Source organism: Vipera berus (genome assembly GCF_964194415.1).
Source record: "Vipera berus genome assembly, chromosome: 8".
NCBI classification, from domain to species: Eukaryota; Metazoa; Chordata; class Lepidosauria; order Squamata; family Viperidae; genus Vipera; species Vipera berus.
In genome coordinates this window covers 10,195,459-10,222,518 of record NC_138211.1, presented here as the reverse complement: position 1 = coordinate 10,222,518, position 27,060 = coordinate 10,195,459, and the positions used below count along the sequence as shown (strand labels likewise).

Below are 27,060 nucleotides of genomic sequence, written 5' to 3'. Positions count from 1 at the left end.
TAAAACTTCTGCACTGCAACCATTTATCACCATTTGTAATGATTAAGCCATTTCCTCTTAAAAGCTGAGTTGTTTGCTTCTATGAATACAGCATGGAACTCTCCAAATGTTTTGCAATCTACTTTTTATCTGCAACAAATCAGCAACGCCAGATCAGAATGTATCACAGACTCACACTAAATGATATGTGTGGGTACATAAACATAATAAAATAAACAAATTTTAAAAAGATAAGCTACATTTTTTAAAAAAAAGAAGTGGGAAAAACCCTCTACCTTTCCAAACAGTATGATATTTCTAAGGCATTGTCTCCTGTTCAGAGGCAATCTTGTTATTATTTTAGGACAGTTCTAGGAGAACAGCAGTTAAGCAGATTAAACTCATAGATCAAGGTATAATTTTAAAGCATTGGTTCCTGCTGCGAGGCAAGCTTATTATTTGGACCAAAGTTTTAGTTACGGTATTTGCATTGTCTATTTCTATCCATTTGTATCACCTGGTTCCCTCCACCCTTTCTATCATAATATCTATGAGATAGGTCAAAGTAGCAGATGACCGTGCCAAATTGTCTCTCTGGAGGAGACAAAATCTTCATTGTAATCCTCTAAGTCTATGCTACATCACGTGCAGTGTTCCCATTTGTACATTGTGGTTTAGTTCTGGGAATGGGATTTAGTTCATTATACAATCAGAAATACTTTTACAGAAAATATTGATAAGCTAATTGAATGCAACTTTCAACAGGATGCTGTATTATCTTTCTTTGCTGTGAGTTCCTGACTCTATGGAGGCACCGTTGCAAATTTCAGTTGGATAAGGTGGTTGTTTCTACAGAAACCTCTAGAAAAAATTGGGGGGTGGGGGTGGAAACCCGGTCTTCAAACGAACAATCTCTCATAGATCAAAACATTTGGAAATGGGCTCAGCATTCTGTAAAAGGAAAGATTCCCAAAGAAGAGAACTTTTACTGCTAGAATTTGGGAGATGAATGCAATAAACAGTTTTTAAGACATCAAATGAAAAACATGACTATCCCCTTCCCCTTTTCTTATGCCTTTTTCTCTCTCTCTCTGTATGCAAAACATTGAAGGCTGAGTAACAGCCTTTGAATAGAATGCCAGAGTTCCCACAAAAACATGGGTGAAGCCAGGATACCTTAATTCATTTCACCGGTAAAGGTAATTAAAGCAAAATTGATTAATTACGATGGATATTTCTCTCCTTGTGTTTAGGAATGTTCCTCTTCAGCCCTCTTAAAAATTATATTATGATGTCAAGTTTTGGAAATGTTTTAGAAAACAGAGGTTATATGTTTCTGTACTTCAGTGCCCATGCTGGGTTCAAGTTAAAGCCACAAAATCCAAGCAATTATTTGTTTTGTCACGTATTGTATTGTTGGTACTTAAAAGTACTTTTGAAAATAAGGTAGGATAGCCTTCTCTGTTGTGATTTAATCTAGTACTTCTCAACATATATGGGACTATGTAACTTCATCTTGATTGGGAATGATTGTGGGGTTTATTCTAGAAGAATGTGCATTGGGAAAATCTGCTACCTGCCGAAATCAGAAATGTTGAGTTTCTGGGTCTTTCCACAATTTTAAATCAGGAATTTCCTGCGAAGCTGCCTTTGAAAGTCAGAAACACGGTCTGCGTTGTTTTTAAATATGATTAGCTAATCTTTGGCATGAAGGATCTCAGCTCACCAAGTCTTAGGTCTGACCCAAAGGAAAGAAAGAAGGGTAAAAACATAAAATCCAACAAACCCTTCCACAACAATCCACAACAACACACAGAGCTCTGTCTATTGAAAGGGGACTTGGCAGAGTTCAGTGGTAGCAGAGCAACTCCAAGCCGTACTAAGCGACGTGCTTGGAGTGGACAAAACATGCTAATTGTGTGTGAGAGGGATCTAAAGCTAAACCCAAAATGAAGAGAGAAAGAGAAGCTTTGTCCCGACTTCTCAGCACTCCGGCTTTCGTACATATCGTTTGCCTTTTTGTAATCTACTATGCAGGTAGGAAACCAGCCTTCTTAAAAACATTTGGGCAAAAGGTATTTGAGCAATTGCTCCTGTGGAAAGCAAGGACGATTCTCTTTGGATGCTGAATGCCTGGAGGTGAACTGACCAGCTTCTAGGCAGAGTCTCAGAATGGTCCAAATACCTACCGTACTCTGACCCTTCACAGCTCTCTGTGGAATGAGCATTTCAGTGGCTGTTTAAAAAAAAACAAAAACGAGTTAATACACTGTTCTTTATAGAGTAGATTATAGATCTGTGCACCTCTAAATCTAGGGAAGTCTTTGAAGGAATGCATCTTGAATACCGCTTCTGCTCAGGTATGTTTTTAAAGCAAGGTAGTTTGACTTTCAAGCTATGTAGGCAATATTTATAGAAAGATAATGACATAAATAAAAGGATGGATTAGCAGTATTTAGATTTCCTATGTGTGCGTATACACACTGGAAGCTTGAAGTTGTAGTGAATTTAGCAGAATTTTCTCTTGAATCAATATGTAGAGGAACTGTGTATACTTGCTTATTTGGGCATTAGCTTTATTGAGTTCAGTGGGAGTTTGGCTTCTGAGCAATTGTACACCAAGTGGCACTGCTGATTTTGTGATTTGCACTTCCTGGATTATGGAATATGTTACATTAAGAGTAAGTTGCTTAGGAGTGGATAACTACAAGATTCCCAATTGTATAGTAAAGATACTTTTTTAGTAAGTTTTAAAGTTGTCTAGTTAGAGTTGATATATGAAAGATTAACATGGAGATAATAACTACTGCATAACCTATGACAGACTTTCCTGATTGTGATAATTAGATGGAGAAGATGTGAATTTGTAGGACACCAGCCTGGAAAAGCCGGTAGGTAGGTAGTGGGTGGGTAAATAGATAGATAGATAGATAGATAGATAGATAGATAGATAGATAGATAGATAGATAGATAGATAGATAGATAGATAGATCCTTTAAAGATAGTTATGTAATTACATTACTCTATAATAGGTCAATCTATAATTTAGGAATGTCACCTATCTTGGACACAGAAAAAAATTGCACCAGATTATTTAATCTACATTTCCTTCCTTCCATGTCTATGTACTTCTTTATTTTTTCTATTTCCGATACTTAGGAAAGGAAACATCCATTTCTAGTTTGAACAAAAGTTTATTCAACCTTAACATGGTTGTCTCGGGTGAATTATAGGTACCACTAGCCACGATTAATCAATAAATGATGTTATTTTAGAAAGTCCCAGTATTCATTAAGCCATTATTTGTTGCATTCACAGAACATACAGTCATAAAACAAGCATTAGGAGCTACAGTGGAGGAGATGTGTTCATTGAGCTTTTTACACAGGTTGCCAAATTAATGCTTAGGATTTGCGGCTTTTGCCCTTGAAAGAACTAGATTTGTTTGTTCCTATCTAGTCATGAAGAAGGTCAGCAGTTTGGCGGGTCGAATCCCGAGTGCCGCGTAACAGAGTGAGCGCCTGTTACTCGTCCCAGCTTCTGCCAACCTAGCAGTTCGAAAGCACGTAAAAATGCAAGTAGAAAAATAGGGACCACTATGGTGGGAAGGTAACAGCGTTCCATGCACCTTTGGCGTCTAGTCATGCCGGCCACATGACCACGGAAGACGTCCTCAGACAAGCGCTGGCTCTTCGGCTTTGAAACGGAGATGAGCATCGGCCCCTAGAGTCGGAAACGACTAGCACGCATGTGCGGGGGAACCTTTACCTTTTTAACTAGTCATGAACAGATGTAGTCAGATGGTCTGTTTCTTGGGAAAGCATATGGGGGAAGCAAACAAGCTAGGAAATTTTCAAACAGGTCTCAGGTAGGATTGCACCTGAAAAAGCAAACAAATCTAGTACTTTGAAGAGTGAAAGCACAAATCCTATGCATTAACTTGGCAACCTGGAAGATCAGGTGTGTAATAAGCCATATCAGTATATTTCCTCCACTGCAGTTCTAAAACATGGTTTATGGCTTGGTGTGTGAATCCAGAAAATGATAGCTTAATGAACATTGGGGCCCTCTGAAATAATAGCTATATAGGCTGTAGGATCAAGCCTACTCCATTACATGAGATGCTAAAGTAAAAGAAAAAGGCTTTCTTGATTTAAACTGGAGTCCTGACAACTTCATGGACATGTCCATGCAATTATTTTTGGCAGCAATGTGGAGGTGGTCTAACATTGTCCTCTGACTTCCTAGTCTTTTTTTAACTCTCCAGTGTAGCCAATAACTCTGGGGTTTTCTGGTAATCCTCTATCCTTGTATTAATCAGGCCCAACCCTTCTTAGCTTTAGTGAAGGCTTAGTCAAGGCAAGCTAGATATTGCCATCAGCTAGATAATATATTTCTATTTTTAATACACTTATTATTCCATGCCAGCTAGCTTAGACCAAGAAATCATCAGATTCATTTTATGCAGATTAATGTCTTCTTGTAACCTGGCTTGTTATATTGAATTGCTTGTTTTAATTTGGTGGCATTCCCATCTTCTCTTGGAAATTTTTAAAGGGCTGCCCAACTTTGTTTTCTTTGTCTAGTAGACGATTTGGGGGAAAGGGGCATATGAGGAATTCTGGGAGCTGAAGTCCACAAGTCATAAAGGCCAAGTTTGAAGACCCCTGGTCTAATGCTCAGAAACATATGCGGGGTCCTCAGTCATTCCTAAAATAGTAGAAATGATGAGTGGGAAGCTCTAGCTCAGGTGTAGGCAACCTCGGCTCTTTTATGACTCATGGACTTCAACTCCCAGAATTCTGGCTCAGGAATTCTGGGAGTTGAAGTCCATGAGTCCTAAAAGAGCCGAGGTTGCCTACCCCTGCTCTAGCCCCATGCTATGTTTTGAAATAGAGCCCTCTTCCCTCCTCAGAAGAAGGAAAAAAAGAACTAAAGAAAATGTCGACCTTCTAGTCAAAATGACTTTGTGCAGTGCTAGTCCCAATTTAGCCATCATTTTGATCTGACATCTCAAAACTCAAAATGCATTCATTGGATCAAAGAGATTGCCCTTGTCTTTGAGGTAACACTTCATCTGGTTTAGTTAATTCTAATTTAGCAAACGAAACACTCTCACATTCCCAACAGTGGCTGCTGAAAGCCACGAGCAGGTGCATTGCTTAGAACAAGGCCATTTTGGGCCCTATTGAAGCCATGCCAAACCAGAAGCATCCCTATCGGAAACTGCCTCTGCTTCCTTTGTCTGGCTGGTGTTGTTGCCAAGCCTTTCATGTCACTTGATGAATCAGAAATGCTGCAGTTCCTCAGACTACAGCCTTTTAAATTGGAGCCAGGAAGGAGCTAAGCTCCACAACCAAAAGCTTTGTCCTTGGCTCCTGGCAGTCTCGAGTCTGCCCCCAAATGCTGGATCCGATGCCTAGGAGACCAGCAATCCCTCCCTGTTTCCAGCAAAGAAGCTCCTTTGCCCAGGATACAAAATGTACTAGAAGTACACAGCTTTCAAAACAGTCAGCTTGGATGACTGCCAACTGTTTCCAAATGTCTTTCAGTGAACAAACACTCCTGACTCTATTCAGAGTGTCCCAACCCTAGAAGAACTCCCTCAAAAGGAACAGCTAGGGGCTAGCTTAGCCCACCTGCAGTGAACCAGAACCACCCAGCTACTTCGTCCTCCCTTCCTCCAGTAGCCTAAAGCTACTTTTCTCAACCAGGCACTCTCCAGATGGGTTGGGACATCAACTCTCATAACAGACAACCAATGGAGGGCATCTGATTGGGGGGAAATAATGGAAAACAAAGTATAGATTTTATTCATTTAGCCTATGGCATTTATAGAGGTCATGCAATCACTGATATACATATATAAGTTTAAAGCATCAAGATGAATGGATGGATGGATGGATGGATAGATAGATAGATAGATAGATAGATAGATAGATAGATAGATAGATAGATAGATGCTATATCTAGCTATCTCTATCTATCTCTACATCTATCTCTGTCTATCTTTCTATCTTCTATCTTGCTAGATAGATAGATAGATAGATAGATAGATAGATAGATAGATAGATAGATAGCTTAGATAGAGAGATAGAGAGATACCCTCTTCAGCTGAGATCCCAAAATGCCATTCATCCTTTCACAACCATTCTCTCTGAGGTCTTTCCTATAGGGACAGAGAAGAAATTTGCCAATTTCCTTGGAGACTGAGATTGACCATGTCCCAGGTAAAAGCCACACCCCAATTCCACCAGGGTCCATTTCTTCTCATTCTAAACACCTGTAGAAAATAGTATTTGCTGGAAAGATGAATCTTGAATTAGAATACTCAGTGTTTTTGAATATGTATGAGAAATGATTTCCTTCTTTAAAAATATATATAGGAGATTGTGTTGAAATAAATTTGGATTGGGAAAGTTACTCACAAAAGCGTGCAACTTATTAGGGACGTATGTACAAGATACTTAATCACGAGCTGGGGGATAGAATTGAAGGGAGTAAGGCAAAGAACAGAGAACGTGGCCACCACCCAGTCATGGAGTGAGATTTAACAAATAAGCTTTAAAAATGGTTTCTTTCCCCCACGCGCTCACTATTCCTTTCCTTCTGTGATAAAAATCTTATACTTTGAGCTTATAAATACGACCCAGCTTTTTCCCTGATTCTGTATACATACGCCACTTGATTTTTAGCTGAACGGCAGGAAGAAAAAAATATCTATTAATAAATAATTCAATAGGATTTAAATTATAGAGAAGCATGTGCTACCAGACAGATAGCGGAGCTCTGGCTGGTATGTCATTTAACACTTCCTAGCAAGAGTAGAAAGGCAACTGGTGAGGCTACACACGAGACAGGAGCAGCTACTATCTGAAATTAAACCAGTTTGAGAGTCCTTCTGGCTTGGTTATGCACTCACCAATAAATTAAGAAATATATATTTCTAAAGGTAGAAGGAGCTGTATAGTAAAGTCCTTTTTCCTGTTAGATTTATGGAAGTCATGATATAGCCTGAAAATCTGGTTTGGTGCAGCTGATAAAAAGCACCATAGCTAACCCCTTCAGGGCTCCCCAAATGGAATAATAAAAAAGGCAAAATGGCAGCCGTGATGCCCCTAAAAACAGGTAAAGCTTCAATTACACAATTACACAATTATTTATTTTTAACCATGCCCCATGGACATGCAATAATTGATTCTGCTTTTGGATGGTCTAATTTTTGAGGAGGCTTGGAATAAAATTGCATACTCCAGTAACACAGTTGCATACTTTCCCTCTTTAATGAAACATTATATATTTTCTCCATTGTACATTTCTGTGCGTTCTACAGACATATAACTTGAGAGCTTTTATGAAAGAAACCTGGTACTATGTCTGCAGGGACTATAAAATTCAAGTCACACAAGGTGAAATATCCATGGAGGTGCGCTGGTGTATCTCTCTTCTCATTCCCGGGGATAAGTATCATACAGCTTGTTAATAAAAATAAAATATTTATCTAATCTGTAGAATCCCGAGGCTACTATTGGCTATCAAGGAACACATGCATTATTATTTCTTAAAAGTGCCCATCTCATCCTTATAATCTACTGTATTAGTTATAATGTAATAAATGCTGCCCTTGATTAATATTCTATGTATGGCCAGTCTAGCATTGTGGTGCTTGTTCTTTCGCCAGCATTTCTTGGTGAAATAGACCAATGATTCATGATAAGCTTCTAACTCTGGACTAATAAACAGTGGTTTGAACCCCTCTCTGGCCTGTTCATTTCCTTTGGGTGTTATTTTGACCACAACACTGTCAGTCTTTCATAGCTAGGTTATGGAGCACAGTGCCTTGGATGGTTGAAACGTCGGGCTGGAAGTTAGCAAGCCTGCGTTCAAGACCCATGAGCTGCTGTGGAGCAGGGTTGAGTTCTTGTACTTCACTCCAGCTCCTGCTGGGGACATGAAAAGAGCCCCCAACTGGGTCTCCCCAGGGTAACGGTGATGTCACCAGCTCATCCTTTCAACCCAGAAGCGCCTCAGTGTTTCTGACACAAGTGCAATATAAACAAAAAAAAACCACAAACAAAATAACCAGGTAAAGCAAAGGGGTAGGTCTCTCTGTATGTGAAGAAGGTAGATCTATCTCTCTTCAAGGTCCTTTTGAAACAGACATTGTTATGCCCAATACATTGTTTATTGTTGTATATTCATGTTCCTGTCAAGGATGAAACTTTGGCAGCTATGCGCCTCCGTGTTTCAATTTTCCTTTAGCTTAAGTGGGGGAGCAGACAAAATGGACTTGTTGATATGGATTACGTAAGATGTTGGGAGTTTGGCTGGGAAAACTATTATTTAAGTCTATGAATTGGTGTAGGAACCTCAGAGTTAGTTTTGCTTCAACATAACCAACATAACCAACCAATAAACAGTAGGATTTTCAGAAACAGAATGAACCTGGAGTTTTATTTGGATTCTTGAGCTGGATGTTGACCATTCCAGCGGTGGAATATGAATATAAGAGAAATGTTTGCTGAGGTTACCTACAAACATGGCAGGATAAATGGATGGCCATATACATCTAAGAAAATAAATATAAAAAAGCCTAGGTTGAGAATGTGGGAAAGTTTGTGGAAATGTGTGCATACCAGTGAATAATTGAAAGCTAAAGAGGTCCTCAAACTGAACTGAACTCTGGTAAGTTCATCCATTCAGGTGTGTGTGTGTGTGTGTGTGTGTGTGTGTGGTGCTGGGGGTTTGTGAGAGAGTGGACATAAATGACTTGCCACTGCTTTAGTATATTTTTAAAGTTCTCAATCTGGCACCTAGCTGTCCTTAGCTGATCTCAAAAAGCTATCCGGGGTGAAACCTAGTAGTTGAATGTCCTACCTCTAGAGGGAATCCCAGATTGTTTTGTTTTCTTCTAAGAAAAGTTCCAAATAGATCTGAATAAAAGAAAAGCAACATGAATGAGAGGACACTGCTCTGATTTGCTTTTCCTCCACTGTTTGACATTATTTGTTCTCATCCCAATTGCTTTTGTTCCTGTGCTTCTCCCTGATCTGTGCCCCTTCCACATGGGTGCTTTTACAAAAAGGAGACCTCCTCAGAAACTTCCCATGAGGCAACAAGGAAGTCAATTTAAATCAGAAATGTGGGTTTCTGCTCATTTCTTTTTAACCATGTCGTTCTTGAGCATAGGATTTCTTTCTTTTTGTCCTGAACTGAGAATGCAAGCTAAAACAGTAGAAGTTTGGGTATCGATAGATCTGATGACCTTGGAATTAACTGAGTCCGCTCCACGCTACGAACATAGTTTCTAGTTTGGGACTTGATGGTCCCCCAAATGATCCATATTTCTATCAGCTGAAACTGTTCCAAAGACGACACATATGACATTAAATGTGTTTTCGGTCTCAACCTTGTGCTCACGTAGGTGTGTCCTGGTTTCTTGACTCTCCCTCCATTATAGGGATATACAGGTAGTCCTTGATGTGCGACCAGAGCGGAGCCCAAAATTTCCGTTAAGTGAAATATTTGTTCAGTGAGTTTTGACCTTTCTTGCCACAGTTGTTAAGTGAATCACTGCAGTTGTTAATTTAGAAACACAGTTATTAAGTGAATCTGCCTTCCCCATTGACTTTGCTGGTCAGAAGGTCACCAAAGGGGAACAAATGACCCCAGGACACTTGCAACTGTCATAAATGTGAGCCAGTTGACAAGCGTCTGAATTTTGATCACGTGACCATGGGGGGGGTGCTGCAATGGTTGTAAGTGTGAAAAATGGTCATAAGTCCCTTATTTCAGTGCCATTGCAACTTCAACTGCTGTAAATCAAGGATAACTAGCATCCTGTGTTCCTGATTCCATCTATAGAAACAGAGTCTTAGAAGTCAGTCCTTCTGATACCTCAAGAGATCCATACCAAACAATGCTGGACTGAAGAGCTGATCTAAAACAACAGAAGTTGTTCCTCTGGATGAGTTTTGCCTAATATCAAAAATTTTAGGGCAGCCTTTCCAGTCCTGCAGTACTCGGCAAATCAGAATTGACACTTATCATGGTTTCTGTACTGTCAATTAAAGGTTTCTTCCTTTTCATCTCCATCGCTAACTTCTTCAGTTTAGTGTTCACAGTGAAGGGTTTCTTTAATTAGATCCATATATATATATATATATATATATATATATATATATATATATATATATATGGATCCTTGGTTTTTCGGGTTTTTCCCCGCGTAGAACTAAAGGTGTGGGCGCAACGTTTCGACGGAATCCCATCCGTCATCATCAGGCTGGTGGCTTTAGCTTCCTTCTTCTGGGAGAAGCATGTGGCTGTTTGTTCCTCTTGCCACATGCTTCTCCCAGAAGAAGGAAGCTAAAGCCACCAGCCTGATGATGACGGATGGGATTCCGTCGAAACGTTGCGCCCACACCTTTAGCTCTACGCGGGGAAAAACCCGAAAAACCAAGGATCCACATACAGGCACCCGCGAAAACCTCAGAAAACATATATATATATATATATATATATATATATATATATATATATATATATATATATATATATATATATATATATATATATATATATATACACACACACACACACACACACATACATACATGGAGTCTCAAGTAAAATGGGATGAACTTGAAAGACCCACAAGTACCTTTTACATTTCAGATGATATCAGCAGAAGCATGGTGAAAGCCACCTTCTGAAAAAGAGATTCAGCAAGTGGTGGGGATGGAGAATAGATTTCAGAAGCAGTTCTTAATTTAGATTGAAGGGCATTCATCCACCGTTGACTTTTCCAGCAAGACACATGTAATCCAGCTCAATCTTTACCAAAGCCTATTGAAATGAATGAGAGCTTCAAAAAAAGCATGTATACAAGTTGGTATCTCCAAACAACATAGAAAGATTCCAGACATATAGAATCTTGGGGTTCCTGGGTGGAGGATGCAAAACCTCTGAGCAAAAGTCTTCTTTTGACCATCTTTTTGTCATACTTGTCCATCTCTTTGTTATCATTCTGACACTAGCCTAAATGTCAGTGAACTCATTCTTTTATACAAAAGGACACTTCCAAGCCAACACTGTGACACTGTCACCGCGTTTCATAGTCTCACTTTTCTGGGTGAAAGAAAAGGAAAGGTCAGCCATGTTATATCTCCAACTCTCTTTAGATTATATCAGTCCCGGAAGCTAAGAAAGTGAATTCTGGCAAGTGCCTGAACAGGGTTTAAATTATGTTGCATTTAGGCACAGTGAATTAATAGGTTGTACAGCACCCATCAGCACAATCTAGCATTCAGCCCTTCTGGCTCTTTGCTTGTAGGGTCTCATTAAGGCCTCTGCTAGGGAGCTGCAGAAATCCTGTTAATTAGCCAGTTATATTACCAGTCCTGGAATGAAATGTATAGTCTATAATTAAACAAGCATGCTGTAATGAACACACCATGCAATGCCAACCGTATCCTATGGCATTCATTAGTGTTTACACTCGAGGGTGCTCATGACTGCAACCTAACCAACCTTTATTTTCTATTGAATTTAATTAATTATCCAATGACTTGGTAGATCTCGTCCTTGCTCTTTTTCTCCTTTGTATCAATAACAGAGATCCTTAAGCCCATCTAGTGACGTTCACACAACAAAAGCTCTACTCATCCAATATTGGTCTCGGTAAGCTTCTAGTTAAATTGGTGCTATGATTTTTAAATGAAATATGCACAATGTGGTACTCCAGTTTTATCTTAGGAACTACACTAAGATCAAAAGATGTACACTTACAGAACAGAAATGTACTGGGTCCTCACAACTCAATCCTCTTTTCCCAGTGAGTTGTCTTCTGGTTATGTTGGTCTGCAGCTCCGTCATCCACATTCAGCATAGTCTTTCTAATCAGGGAGCTCTTGATTATAAACTTATCAGTTCTGGATATTCTCTTAGCTAGCACCATGAAAGCATGTTTAGCGACTTCAAATGAGTCAGCAAGAGCAACAGTGATAGCACTTGGAGTTATATGCAGCCCCATAGATTTTACAGCCCTCTCTAAGTGGTTTACAGAGTCAGCCTATTGCCCCCAACAATCTGGATTCTCATTTTACCCACCTGGGAAGGATGCAAGGCTGAGTCAACCTTGAGCCAGTCAGGATCGAACTCCAGACTGTGGGCAGAGTTCGCCTGCAATATTTCATTCTAACCATTGTGCTACCAGAGCTCCTGTTTAATATCGGTTATATTTTTGTTTCTTTTCCTCCCTTAGAGCTGATAGACGGAGTCAATATCACCAGTCCAGTATTACTGATTCATGGTACAGTCGGCAAGCCCGCCCTGCTCTCTGTGAAATACACCAGCACAAGCCATGACAAGCCTGTGATCAGATGGCAAGTGAAACGCAACAAGGCGGTGACGGTGGTCCAGTCCATCGGCACAGGGATCATTGGGAACCTGCGCCCAGAGTATAGAGATCGGATAAAAATCTTCGAGAACGGCTCTCTACTGATCAATGAATTGCAGCTATCTGATGAAGGGACCTACGAGGTGGAAATTTCCATCACAGATGACACTTTTACAGGCGAGATGAACATTAATCTTACAGTGGACGGTAGGTTGGTCTTAGAAAAAAAAATATGATTTATTGATTTTTATTGATCTTACCTACATATTAGTTAACATTAATATTCCTTGGCCCAAACAACACATGAATTTATTTATTTGATTCTTGTCATGCCATTATTACTTAATAGGCAACTCAAGGTGGCAAACATACCTAATACTTCCTCCTCCTCCTGTTTTCTCCAAAACAACAATCCTGTGAGGTGGGTTGGGTGGAGAGAGAACAGTCTAGGTAACTGATGATGTTACCTAGTTTGGTAATGAAATGTCTGCAAGAAAACAACTGAGCTCAAAGAACACCAAGGACTCCTCATTTCATACCTGAGCTACAAATATTCTCCTTTATTGAGAGAGGATGAATGGAATGGAATGGAATGGAATGGAATAGAATAGAATAGAATAGAATAGAATAGAATAGAATAGAATAGAATAGAATAGAATAGAATAGAATAGAATAGAATAGAATAGAATAGAATAGAATAGAATAGAGAATAGGATGGGAATAGAATAGAATAGAATAGAATAGAATAGAATAGAATAGAATAGAATAGAAGATGGGATGGGATGGGATAGGATAGGATAGGATAGGGAATGGAGTAGAGTAGAGTAGAGTAGAGTAGAATAGAATAGAATAGAATTAGAGTAGAGTAATAGAATAGAATAGAATAGAATAGAATAGAATAGAATAGAATAGAATAGAATAGAGCTGGAAGGGACCTTGGAGGTCTTCTAGTCCAGCCCCCTGCTCAAGCAGGAGAGCCTACACCAACTCAGACAAGTGACTGTCCAGTCTCTTCTTAAAAACCTCCAGTGATGGAGCACCCACGATTTCTGAGGGCAAGCTGTTCCACTGGTTAACCAGAGTCAAGATCAAAGTGGCAGGTAGTCCCTCAAATAACTAGCTCCTACACTATGTATGGCTTTATAGGTAACATCCACACCTTGAATCACAACCAGAATCAGAATCAGCTTGCAAAGTGGAGGTGTTATATGGGCTTATAAGAAACTGTATATCCATCACTGTTGATGTTGCTGCCTTCTGGACCAGTTGGGATGGCAGCCCCATGTAGAATGCATTGCAGTAATCAAATGATGAGGTGACTAGGGCAGGACTGACAGTCTGACTGTATAGTTTCTTCCTTGGTGCATACAGAGTCGGTGAGTAATGGACCGTAGGTTTGACTCAGATTGCTGAACCTTTCCTGGAAGGTTATTTAAATCTTCAGAAAGTAGAAATGTAAGAAACTTCCAAGAAATTCTATCATGACTGTGTTGGGTATAAGTCAAGGTAAACAGGCTTTCAAGATTTTGCTAAAGTACTCCAACTATATTGAAGTGCATTGTAAAACTCCTAGCAATTCCATTTCCTGACCTGGCCTATCTCAAAGAGTTGACAAGGAAAGGAAACCTTCATCCATGTCACTGTATCAGTTCAGTTCAATACTGACATAACTTCCACTTGCAAGTCTTTAAATTAGATCCCTTCCATCATCAGAGTTGCATGGTTGGAGATTACGTTAAGAAGCGCTTTCAGAATATTCATTTGAGGAACCGGTACAGTGAAAATATAATGAACATTATTCCCAGCACGGGCCAGCTGAGAGAAAGGCTGGAAATGCCAGATTACTTTATCTCACAGATTAGATCCTGCAGCTGACTTGGGTTTAATTGAAAAAAAACAAACCCAACAAACCTCCACCTGGCATCACTTTCTGCTCAGCAGTCTATATACAATCAAGGTCAATTAAACAATGGCTATGTGAATTACTGTCTTTCTCTTGGTGAAGAATCTATAAGGGGAGCAGAAGAGCCTGAATGATTTCACTAAATGCGTTTCCCATCAGCCCTCTTCCTTGTCCATTATTGTGTCTTCAAGACCAATGAGATGCCTTTTTTTTTCTTTGTCGATTCTAGTTCCAGTTTCAAAGCCCCACGTTGCCTTGGCCTCCTCAACTGTGCTGGAGCTGAGTGAATATTTCTCTCTCAACTGTTCCCACAAGAATGGCACTAAGCCCATCTATACATGGATGAAGGACAACAAGCCTCTTATCAATGACTCCCGGCTGATCCTCTCCCATGATCAGAAAATCCTCACCATCACTAGAGTCCTGATGTCCGATGATGACACTTACAGCTGTCTGGTAGAGAACCCCATTAGCATGGGACAAAGTGTTCCCATAAAACTGACGGTGTACAGTAAGTGTGAGCTTCACAAATCCATATACCTGTTTGTGGTACAAAATCTTGAATGTTAACTATTTTGTTCTTGTTTTTCATTGTTTTATGATAATATTTATGTATATTTTTAATGTTTTTACGTCTATTTGTTCACTGCCCAGGGTCACTCTGCGAGAAAGATGGGCAGTAATGTTATAAAGAAAATGTTTTTCCAGAATACTTTTTTTTATTAAGTTTTATGCTAAGATAAAAATGAAAAAAAAAATAGGAAAAAAGAGAAAAGAGCAATGAGAGAAATAAGGAATGACTTCCAACTTTCTTTGGTGCAGTAGACTACAAAAATAATACAACCTCAGCCTTTTGTTACATTTCACAACATTTCATTTCTGTAACTCTAAAATCATTCTAATCACCAAAACCTAAAATCAAAGTTTCATTGTTTTCAGTTCTGAGAAAAGTCCAGAAGCATTTTCCTAGTAGAAACACAGCCAGATAAATTCTTTTCTTTAATTAAAGTAGTCAATTTCACCATCTCTGCTAACTCCATCACCTCTACCATCCACTCTTCATTGTGGGAATTAGAGTCTTTCCATCTTCATGCATATAAGATTCTTGCTGCTGTCAACGTAAATGTTAAGAAAGAAATATAAAGAAAAAGATAATCATGGCGCTAATAATAAGGGCTTGGGGAGTTGGCTAGCTGTTCTGGCAAACTCAGATTAATATAGTGTTCCCTCTTAACGGTACTTCAGATTTGGGTTGTGTCTTCTGTTTGTTGCTTTCCTCCTCAGCCTTTTGAATTGAGGTAATGATGATTAGTTAAGTGCTGTTTATTGTTTTGAACTAGAGTTTGACTGTTTAATAGCTCTGTGTGAGTCTCGTTTTTATGTGTATATTTTGATCTGTTTGCTACTTTGGAAAGCCTTTGAAAAGACTTTTGCAAATTGAAAATAATAGGGTAATGAGAAAGGAGATGCCGTAGGAAGAGTAAAGATTATAGTGGGATGTAAATCTAAAGAGTAAAACAGGGAAAATTTTGAGCTTGAAATCAGTTTTGACATTAGCAAAGAAGTTTGATACTATTGCCAAGAAAACAACAGTGTCTGCCTGATCAACAAAAATCAAGGTTGACTCAAGGAAGAATTTATTATATTGCTCACTTTGCCTTCTGCTCCTAACCCAAAGGTGGTTTTTCAAACAGCAACTGGACTTTTCTTCCCCCCCGCCTTGAAGATGTTTCGCCCCTTCATCCAAGAAGCTTCTTCAGAGTCCAGTTGCCTTTTGAAAAAGTACCTTTGGGACAACCATGACCTGGATGACTGAGAATCTCCATAGACTTCTTCTTCTCATTTACATCCCATGACCATTTCTACCATGTGTTGCTTTGTGCAGTAGGAGAAGCACTTGAAATATATAGATACATGTACAGGAAGAGAATCTCTGTCAGATTTTCATCCACTCAGCTTTCCACAACTTTCTTTTCCTATTCTTCCTCCCAGGTACCTATTATTCCCCTTACACAAAAATGGAGAAAAATATCTTTAAATCGAAACATTCTTTTGGTTCAGAAACCTGACCTAACCCAGGCATGACCCCTTCCCCTTGACAGTATCCTACAAAGGAAAGGGGAGCTCAGAAGAATGGAGATGTTTGGCTGGCTTCTAAGCTGGAGTTGGCAGGTAATGCCAAAGAAGGCAGCCAAGTCTCCATGGATTCTCTAAAACAAGAGTGTGAAATATTCCCTCTAAATAAAACTCAGGAGGTAGTTATAAATCAAGGGTAAGGCCAGAGTTGTACAGACTGTAGCCAGATGGCCCCGGATGGTGCACATTGCAAAATGTCTTTCTCTGAATTTTGCATGGTGTGAACTTCCAGTTCTTGAAGGAAACACATTATTTTTGGCAGGCTATCCCTTGCCATGTAATATTAAGGTGCTAAGGCACTACTTTGGAAGAATAGCAGCTTATAATAGTCATGGGAAGGAAGGAAGAAAGGAAGGAAGGAAGGAAGGGGGGAGGGAGGGAGGGAGGGAGGGAGGAAAGAAGTAAGTTATTGATTTGAATTTTCAGGAGTTCCAGCCTGTTAGTTATATAAATGTATGTACAATATGTATACAAGTGTAAAAGCAGAAACCTCTTCCTGATAATTTTCCCTTTTCTCTCAGAGATCAGAAATTCAGCATAAGACCACAGCCTTTTAGTTTAATCCTTTAGGCCAATCTCAAGTGTTACTCTTTTCATTTAATTAATCACATTTCTAATTCAATTTTTGTCTTTTCACAGGAAGGAGCTCCCTCTATATAATCCTGTCCACCGGGGGAATTTTCCTTCTGGGTACCTTAGTGACTGTCTGTGCCTGCTGGAAACCATCCAAGAAGTATGAACCCAAATGCATATTATTTATAACTTAAACATAATGTCCCTATTGGGAAATATAGAACCGGGGCATTATCTACAATTACCAATGTCCTCAAATTTTTCCCAAATGACATGAAACACATTTTAAGACAAGCCATTTTCTAACAGCAGATGCTTTAATTTTTGCTTTATTGTAACCTTGGTGAAACTCTGCTGGCTCTGGTGCTGGGGTGTTATCCAAGCCAGGTCAGTACTGCATTTACTTGAGCTGATCTGAAATAATCCTACTTTTCAAAATGATGTCCATCCTGTTGAAATGCACCCTTTGTTCTGTTTTTCCCAGCAAAATCAGGAAGGGAAATTATGGATTTAGCTTGGAACAATACTTAATTAAGAAAGCATGCTTTTAGAAGGCATTTAGCAGTGCAGTCCAAGGTATATTTAATAAGACAATTCTATGAATCATGTTGAAGGATCAGCCAACAAGGGAAACAAAATTGGGGTTCAAAGATCCATTTTGCAAAACTGTTTTGTTTTTTTTAAAAGTCATTTTCACCATTGCTTGCTAGATTTGTCACTTCTCATTGCTTATATCTCTTCAGCAAAAGAGATATAAGCAATGATATAAGCAAAAATGTACAGCCGGCTGCTTTATAAGGTTATACATATAACTGGAACAAACCTCAGATCCTGAAGTAGAAAAGAATAATTTAGCCCAAGTCTTTCTTTTCCCTGGATTAGAGTAGATGGATGTGAAACTGCTTCCTGATAATGCACATTAGTGAAATTCTGGATCAAATCAAATCCTTTGATGATGATCAAAGATCAGAGCTCTGTATAATAATATTTTAGTTATTGAGAAGTAGCCTAAGTTTTCAAAATAGGAATTGTAAATGAAATCAAAGTTAGCTGAAGAAATCAGCAGTTCTCATGTCTTCATTACAACTGGACAATAGATGGCAACATTCCTTTGCTATATCTTGATCGGTGTCGGACAGCAGCAGTGTAAAACTCATCTGTTTTGGAGGATGGCTGAGGGTGCTAAATAGGGTTCTGGAGACAGTCTATAATAATCACAAACAAGGACCACATACTGAACTGCCTTGTTTCTCCAGAGCCACAAGGCATAGGGATTTTGTTATGAACTCCACAATCAACTTATTTCTTCAAAACTCTGGAGCATGATAGATCAAACCCATCCTTGCCTCCTCCAGAGTAGACCGTTAGTCTCTGCATCATTGCAATTGCTGAGATTAGTACTGTTTGAGTTGTCCTTAATAAGAATCCATAGTTCTTATAGCTCAATTCCTACAATTTATCTTAATGAGAGCTTCTTCATGAGCCTCCCAAAAAGTTGGTTAAAGGCTCTTACACAAAAGGTAAGACCTTTGGCTCTGTACCCTGCACCAAGATTTCCCCCCCCTCATTTTTCTCCAGTATTTTGTTAGCAGTATGGGATATATAAGCAGATACTGGGAACTAGTGGAAAACATATATGAGAGACTGGATGAGAGAGTTTCTTAACCCTCCCCACCGCATTAGTTGGTCTTTCTAGTTGCTGTAACATTGAGCAAACCTGGATAGAGGGCAGCATAGTATAATAAGTCAGGCATTTTCCACATGTCATCGTGGGACACATTTTGATCAGCTTTGTTGGAAGCTGAACTGCCAGTTGTCCACTGTATGTGATATCTCATCCCTAGGATTTCAATATGGCTTTACCCAGTGCTTTTTTTGTAAAAGAAAAATGTGCCGGAACTCACACATGTCATACTGAGTCCTGAGTCCTTCGGGAGAAGGGCTGAGTCCTTCGGGAGAAGGGCGGTATACAAATAAAATTAATAATAATAATACAACCCGCCTTGCCCACCCTACAAGGTTCCATCCAAAAAAGGTGCCGGAACTCTGTTCTGAGTGTTCTATGACAAAAAAAGCCCTGGCTTTACCATAACCAAGCAAAATTACTAAGGCAAGCTCTTGGGTTCTCTTTCATTATAGGAACAAAAAGAAACTAGAGAAGCAAAGTTCCTCAGAATATCTGGATCAGAATGACGAACACTTCAAACAAGATGGTAAAATAATTCACCCCATCCCAGACTGTTATCTCTCTATGATGCTTTCCAGATGTGCAGGATCACCATATCCAGAATTCCTAGTCAGCGTATTATTGACAACCCATCTTACTAAGGTCAGGCTGGGCCCCAAGCTGTGACAAGGATTTGTAGTTTACATAACTTTTCAGTGAGGTTTACACAAATGTATAGTGGATGGTTCTTATCAACGAGCATGAAAAATGGAACCTTGCTTTAATTTGGAGACACTGGGTTTATGCTGCTGAAAAAGCAAAGGAAGAGACAGGCTATTTTAGACAAATTCAATTGAAGTAACCCAGTCAAGAACATTAAATTGGGTCAACGAGAGCACCATAAGCCAGTAGAGGTCAAGGCAAGCTACTTAACTTCAGATTCAGTCTTGGTAAATAGAGGTGCAGATCAGCCCCAAACACAGATATATATTAACCGAGCTGGACAAAGAGGTCTCAGGAAAGGTCTACAACCAACAGAGATCTTAATGCAATCATACAACTTGGTCTTTTACCGACAAGGTCCTTCAAAGCTAGCTACCTATCACTGGCACATTCCCAACTAGTTCACAGGAACTGTTTTTACACATTAAAAAGACCCTAAAACGATTCCGATTTCCATTTTTGCTTTATTATGCAGTTGAGGTCGTTCCTAGAAGCAGTGAACGCGAACGCAAGAATCCAGTGGCTTTGTACATCCTGCAGGACAAGGTATATCTCAGGCTTTGTGGTTTGGGGACTGCTTTTAACTGACACGTCAACAGTTGACCTTCATACAGATGGTATGGACAAGCCTATGGAAAGTTTCAGCATCATAAAGTGATGTCTTCCAGGATTAATGGAAAAGATTGTGGCCGATCTCTCTTTGCTGTTGGAGACGACCTCGTTTCCCTTGGAGGTTTTTAAGAAGAAATTGGACAACCATTTGTCTGAAATGTTACAGGGGTTCCTGCTTGAGCAGGGGGTTGGACTAGAAGACCTCCAAGGTCCCTTCCAACTCTGATAGTCTGTTATTTAATATTAATAATATAACAAACCATTCCCCTATGGTCAACAAACCTTTAATTGATTTATTTACTTATTTAAAGAACTGATATAACCGGCTGAATCAGCTAGTGATCTCACCTAGTAAGCAGCTCAGAACAATCAGCAAAAAGCAATGGAATAAAAATAAAATATCTTTCCCACTTCCAACCAAACTGCTGACTTCCTGACAGCCCCATCCTAGCCCAACATTTAGGGGGAAAGCCAGGTTTTTCACAGCCTTCTGAAAGGCTAAAAGGGTAGAGGCCCCTCAAATCTCAGTGGTAAGACTATTTCAAAGGGCTGGGGTGGCTACAGAGAATCTAACTGTAGATTATGTCTCAAAGGTGTTTTTAATGTATTGGGCCTGTTTCACTTGAACTGTACCATGTGTCTTTGAATGCTGTTTGAGATTGCTTAATTGGGGAGTCTGTGTAACGGTCGCTGGCTCCTCAGACAAGCAGTCTCCAGGATGTCCATTGGTTGGCTCTAGGGCGGCAATAGGCCGCCGCCTAGTGGACAGCCGTATAAATAGCTGTGTAGAAGCCTTGGTTACTAGTTCAGTTTCTGTTATTCAATAAAGCATGTTCCTGCCTGAACTCTCTCACCTCGTCTCCTGCTTGCGAAGAGCCCAGTACACAACAGTGTTTTTTTCCCCCAAAAGGCAACTGGACTTTGTTGGTTGTGTTGCTCCCTTTGAAAACATTTCGCTTCTTATCCAAGAAGCTTCTTCAGCTCTCAGCGCACTTCTGTTCAGAACAGAAGAAGCTTCTTGGATGAGAAGTGAAACATTTTTCAAAGCAAGAAAGTCCAGTTGCCATTTGGAAAAAGCACCTTTGGGACCTGGGTGATTGAGAATCTTCATAGACAACTGTAAATTTCCCACACATGATATTGTAGTAGTGGTGACATACTGCTTTTCCTCTTAAAGGAAGTGAATAGTAAAATTTCAGAAGTTAATTTGGGAGCCTGGATCATAAATGAATGGGATGCGCAATTGCCTAAACACTAATAAATCCATGGATTCAATCTGCTTTTCTAACAGTGGTCACCATGCATGGGGATCGTTCGAGTCTATTCAATATTTCTGACTACAACTTCCTGTATCTTTCTCTTTCTCAAAGGACTCTCCTGAAGCTGAAGTGGAATCCGTGCCTGACTCCAGGGAGGCCATTCAACCGTCACCACCCAGTTACTCCAGTTCTCCGCCGCCTCCTGCAAGGTCCCCTGGACTGCCTGTTTGGGCTGCCCGGAGACATCATCGCTCCCCTGTCAGGTCTCCGGTCACTTCCAGAACACAGAGCTCCCCCCCCAGACCCCCAAGCTCACCTGGGCGGGCCCCAAATGCCACTCGCTTGGTTCGGACTGCTGGGCCTCATCTGATCCGAGAGCAGCAGGGGGAGCCCAACACCATGGAAATCAATGCTTAAAGACAGCTGGCAGAGTGTATATATGTGCCTGTGTATACAGAGACAGCTCCCTTTCCTGTGACTGTTTCCAGAGGTAGCAGTAAGTCAACTCTAAGCATTTCTGCACATGCTCATGGGTTTTGCCTAGTAAACGGAAGAAGTTTGGATCCTGCTTCTAGATTAAGAGTGTTTCCACTGATTGCTTGGACTTGCCTTAAGTAATTATGGTAGGTTTGATGCTCCAAGTTCTGCATGTTTCAAAGGGCACTAACTTGCTATCTGTAACATCCGCCAAGCAGCGTACCATTATTGCTTCAGCTTTTTTTTTTTATTTGCAAAAATGACGAGGACCAACTAGCAGCCATAAAACCTGGTGATTCCATCCAGACTTTGTGAGACTTGTGAATGTATTGCTAACAGGTTGGAGAATTGGGAGAATTGCACCTAGCCAAAAGAATGGTAAACCTTAGCAATTGGCTCCGTGGAGTCAAAGCTTGCCTGAATTGTAAGCTCCTCTGTACAAAGGCCTGGACTTCCAGGATTGCCCCTGAGGAAACAGATCAAGCAGGGAATCAAACATCCTCAGGGAAAGGGTGGGAGAGTGGGAACAAGTGAGGAAATAATGCAAGGCAAACTCTGCCTCTGAGGTGCTGCAGAAGAAAGAGCTTGCAACATTAGAATGCACGTCTGGAAATTCTCAGTCACCCAGGTCATATTTGTCTCAAAGGAGCTTTTTCAAAAGGCAACTGGTTTTTCGAGGAGGAAGAAGAAGAGGTTTCACTTCTCATCTAAGAAGCTTCATCAGTTTATTCCCAATGGCTCTCAGAGAGAGTGCTAACAATCAAATGTCTGCAAAAAACACAATAATTCCATTCCCCCCCATCTCGTCAGAACCTATCGTTCCACCCCCCCGCCCCCATCCAGTCACAACCGCTGAAGCGTCTTGAATAAGAAGCGAAACATTTTCTTCTCCCTCAAGAAAACAATCCAATTGCCTTTTGAAAAAGCACCTTTGAGATTACAATGCTTGTTGTTGAATCGTTTTGGCATTGTCGTGATCAGCCCCTGTAACTATGTGCACACAATGTCAGTCTTCACACAGACTCACAGATACACGGACACCACTGGGTTTGGGTGGGTGGGTGGGTGGGTGGGTGAAGTTTGTGAAAAATGGATGCCTATGAAAGTTAGCCAGGCAGTAATCAATGTAACGTTGTCGTACTCCACAATCAGTTAATTGGCCTTGAAGGTATTGTTAAATGCTGCAAACACTACACAGTTGCTACTTCTGACAGCAAAGAAAATACGTTTGGAGTGCAGTCTTATCTATGTTTATTCACAAGCATGTTGCATTCAATTCAATACATAGTTGAGGAGTCTCAGGATTACAACATGATGTAACATTGTGAGATGTCTTAAACATTAACATATGTTTTTCTTCATCTGACCCCTGTTCATAAGGCACATTAAATATTTTATAAGATTTCTTCTTCTTCTTCTTCTTCTTCTTCTTCTTCTTCTTCTTCTTCTTCTTCTTCTTCTTCTTCTTCTTCTTCTTCTTCTTCTTCTTCTTCTTCTTCTTCTTCTTCTTCTTCTTCTTCTTCTTCTTCTTCTTCTTCTTCTTCTTCTTCTTCTTCTTCTTCTTCTTCTTCTTCTTCTTCTTCTTCTTCTTCTTCTTCTTCTTCTTCTTCTTCTTCTTCTTCTTCTCTCTGTCTCTCAATAAATAAATAGTTCAGCCACTAAGCAATACCTCTTTAAACACACTAGCCTTTCTTAGCTTAATGCTCTCCAGGTTCCTTAGAATTCTAAGTGATAATGCTGGAAGTTGAAATGCAACATGTCTAGAAGAAATGAGATTGTGGAAAATCGTGCAAGAGGTTTAGTCATCACAAGCTTACTTGAAGACGCTAGGTGGCACTCTTGTATAAACTGAAATGGAGCACTGACCAGCAACTTTGTTCTGTGATCTTATGCTTCTGGTATGGGTTGCTAACTCTTATGGAAAGTTGAAAGTGATTACAATCCAGCAGGGCTTGTTGTGTGCCCTGATGTTGCAAAATAGATTTGCAAATGAGTGAATCCTACAGTAGGAGCTTAGGTGGTGATGACAAAACCTTTGCAAAATCAAAGGTCCTTCAGGCCAGCCAAGTCCAAAGTAGAGCAATGCCTATCTGTGATCAGCAGTGTTTAGCATGTGTCTCTAAACCACGGGTCTTCAAACTCAGCCCTTTTATGACTCATGGACTTCAACTCCCAGAATTCCTCACCCAGCCATACTTGCTGAGGATTTCTGGGAGTTGAAGTTCATGAGTCATAAAAGGGCCAAGTTTGATGACCCCTGCTCTAAACTATAATTCAAGTTTTGACTCTATGATCAAACTGGGCAAAACAACAGTCGAATATAGAGCTATTTCTTGCTCTATGTTCCACTTGTGAGAGCCGTGGTGGTGCAGTGGTTAGAATGCAGTACTGCAGGCTAATTCTGCTGACTGTGGATTGCCAGCAGTTTGGCAGTTCGATTTCCACTGGCTCAAGGTTGACTCAGCCTTCCATCCTTCCGAGGTTGGTAAACTGAGGACCCAGACTGTTGAGGGCAAGAGACTGACTCTGTAAACCACTTAAAGAGGGCTGCAAAACACTATGAAGTGGTATATAAGTCTAAGTGCTACTGCTATCGCTCTGCAGTCAGATGGCCGCAAGTGGATTATACTTAAACTAGGCCAGTCTTCTCCAACCTTGGAAGTATGGGAGGCTGAGTCAACCTTGAGCCGGTGTGGATTGAACCCCTGGCAGTCGGCAGAATTAGCCTGCAATACTGCATAGATGACATAGTGTGTAATATATAGGCACATGCACACACACAAAGAGACAGAGAGAGGAACACAGAATGCAGCTCTGGGTGTGCTAACAGGTGCTTTTGTTCGGATTGGCCTTAAGTATGACATTTTATAATTATATTCACAAAATTGAATTTTGAGTACAGGTAGTTCCTGACTTACGGCTGCTTTGTTTAGTGACCATCCACCATTAAAGTGGCACTGTGAAAAGTGATTCATGACTGCTCCTTGCATTTATAATCATTGCAGCATCCTCATGGTCATATGATCAAAATTTGAGTGCTTAGCTGCTGTCATCTATTTCTGACAGTTGCAGCATCCTGGGGTCATCTGCTCGCTCTTTCTCAGCCAGCTTCTGACGAGCAAAGTCAGTAGGGGAAGCCCAATTCCTTTAACAATCGTGCGGTTCACTTAAGGACTGCAGTGACTCACTCAACAGCCATGGCCAAAAGGGCAAAAAGGTCATAAAATTGGATGTGACTCATTTATAACAAGGCTGTGGAAGTTCTGGCCCCATCTGCAGTCATAAATCAGGATTACCTGTCATTTTTCATATAAAAGAATTCAAGTTTCTCTTTGGACCACCCAGCGTTGGTGGGAAGGCACCTTATCCAGGGATGTTGTCAGTGGTGGGATTCAGCCGGTTTGCACCACTTCGGCAGAACTGGTAGCTAATTTTTTGTTGCCTGGGCCCAGAATGGATTTCTGGAAGCGGCATCCACACCGAGAACCGGTTGAATCCCTCCACTGGATGTTAAGCATCCTTGCCCAGAAGAAGATTCTTAGAGGAGAACCCTTTCGGTTCAATCCTATAAGGAAAATCATTTGGGATACGTATCATTGTCCAGTTCTGCCCTCCTGGCATGTTTAGCTATGATTCCAACACTTCAGCTCATTAGAATTTCCAACGGCCGCATAGAGGAGGGGCAAAAGGGGATTTTAAAACCAATGCAAAGGCTGTCCTTGCACCAGGGAAAAGAATATGGGGATGGGAGGAGGAGGAGGAGGAGGAGGAGGGTGTGTGTGCTATTTAATCTTTTCCTACAACCCCCCCCCCCAGACTCAAGTGCCTCCTGTCCTGTGTCTCGCTTGAAGAGTGCATCGGCGGTTCACATTAGCTCACTGCATTTTCTTAATCCATGATAAATGTGGAGTAAAATGTGTTACGTGTGGTGGAAATCCCTTCAGAGCACATGAAAGGGAATTAATGAAACAGAGTCGATCCTGTTAGTTCCAGCCTATACGATTTAGGAGGAGAGGTGGAGGAACGGAGAAGGGGAGGAGGGCGAGAAAGTCTTCGCAAGTTGGCTGATCTGTTGGTTATTTATTTATTTCTAAACCCTATTCCTCTCCCACTAGCCTCAGATCTTCAAGTTAAAAAAAAACAAAAAAAAAACCAGGCTTCAAAAACAGAACATTTACCCAGGGTTAAAATGAAATACAAGCAAATACATTTGAGAGAGGAGCTAAAGGGAATTTTTTTTAAAAAAAACAAACAACAGCATTTTTTTTAAAAAAAGTATTGACTCGACGGCAGCACGGAAGAAGAATATTAAAATCAATAAAAGAGGAGGGGTATGTCAAAAAGTTCTTGGTGTGTGGGAATCCTGTAGCTAGGAAAGGCCACCATGAAGAACGTTTCTTTCAAGCAGTTCTGCTTCTACAACACATTTATTAACGATTCATTTAATGGATTTGATTCTGTGGGCTTGCAAACCACAATAATACCGTCGGACTGGTTGAAGGCAAAAAAATCTCCATTCCCCCCCCCATTTTGTAAGGGTTGGAGGGAATTCTTGAAGACATCTATTTATGCCTTACACCAGGGGTGTCAAACTCACAACGTCATGTGATGTGTCGTGACATATCGTGACTTTTTTTTGCCATTGCCGGCAGTGGGGTGGGCACGGTTTCGGCATGATGCATCCGCAAGTCTTAACGTTACCAAGGTTGGAGGCCCCTGTTCTAAGTCAAGGACTACCTGTGCTGTTACCACTGGGTCTTCTTCAACAAACTCAGTTAGGCAAAGCACAGCTCAGCATAGGAAAGGGAAATAACTGCATCATACACGTTTGGATCCAACCATGATTGGAATGACGGGCAAGTGGTCAGAGAGGAAAGCCCAACACAGCAGTTAAATACACGGAAGTGTAAGTATGTGTGAGTCTCATTATATAAGGAAGTATAAGGAAGTACACTTTCTTGGGCAAGTGCAAACCTTGTTTCTCCTCCTCCTCCACCACCACCAACACTACAGAGTCCATTTGCCACCAATGCAAGCCAGGTCAACAATGAGATAGATGTTTGTTGGAAGCTCGCTCAGACCTGCCGCCAGCCTAGAAAGGGACCTCAAAGAGATCCGAGCTTTTTCCTTTTACCCTGGCTCAACTGTCCAGAAGCAACAGCAAACTAAGGGACCGCACAGAGCTTTTGATCATCCCATTCAGAAGAGGGTCAAAACCAGTACCAGAATGCAGGATAAGGTCAGTCCCTTCTTCATCCCCCTTTGCCCAAGGACCCATGCCGCCAGTCCCTAAGCTCGGGGCTGTTTCTAATGCCCTTTCCTTTTTTTTCCA

The 27,060-nt window shown here is 40.6% G+C and overlaps 1 protein-coding gene across 1 annotated transcript; it reads left to right on the top strand.

Annotated features, from left to right (window-relative positions):
• Window positions 1-1,928: 1,928 nt before the first annotated feature.
• On the top strand, window positions 1,929-21,668 carry HEPACAM (hepatic and glial cell adhesion molecule; the record flags this gene model as incomplete). The annotated part of the gene is made up of 7 exons (XM_081333438.1): window positions 1,929-2,016; window positions 12,245-12,586; window positions 14,512-14,793; window positions 17,058-17,151; window positions 19,131-19,204; window positions 19,856-19,926; window positions 21,363-21,668. The coding sequence occupies 7 exons, from the start codon at window positions 1,929-1,931 to the stop codon at window positions 21,666-21,668; spliced, it is 1,257 nt and encodes a 418-aa protein (XP_081189564.1).
• Window positions 21,669-27,060: the final 5,392 nt, after the last annotated feature.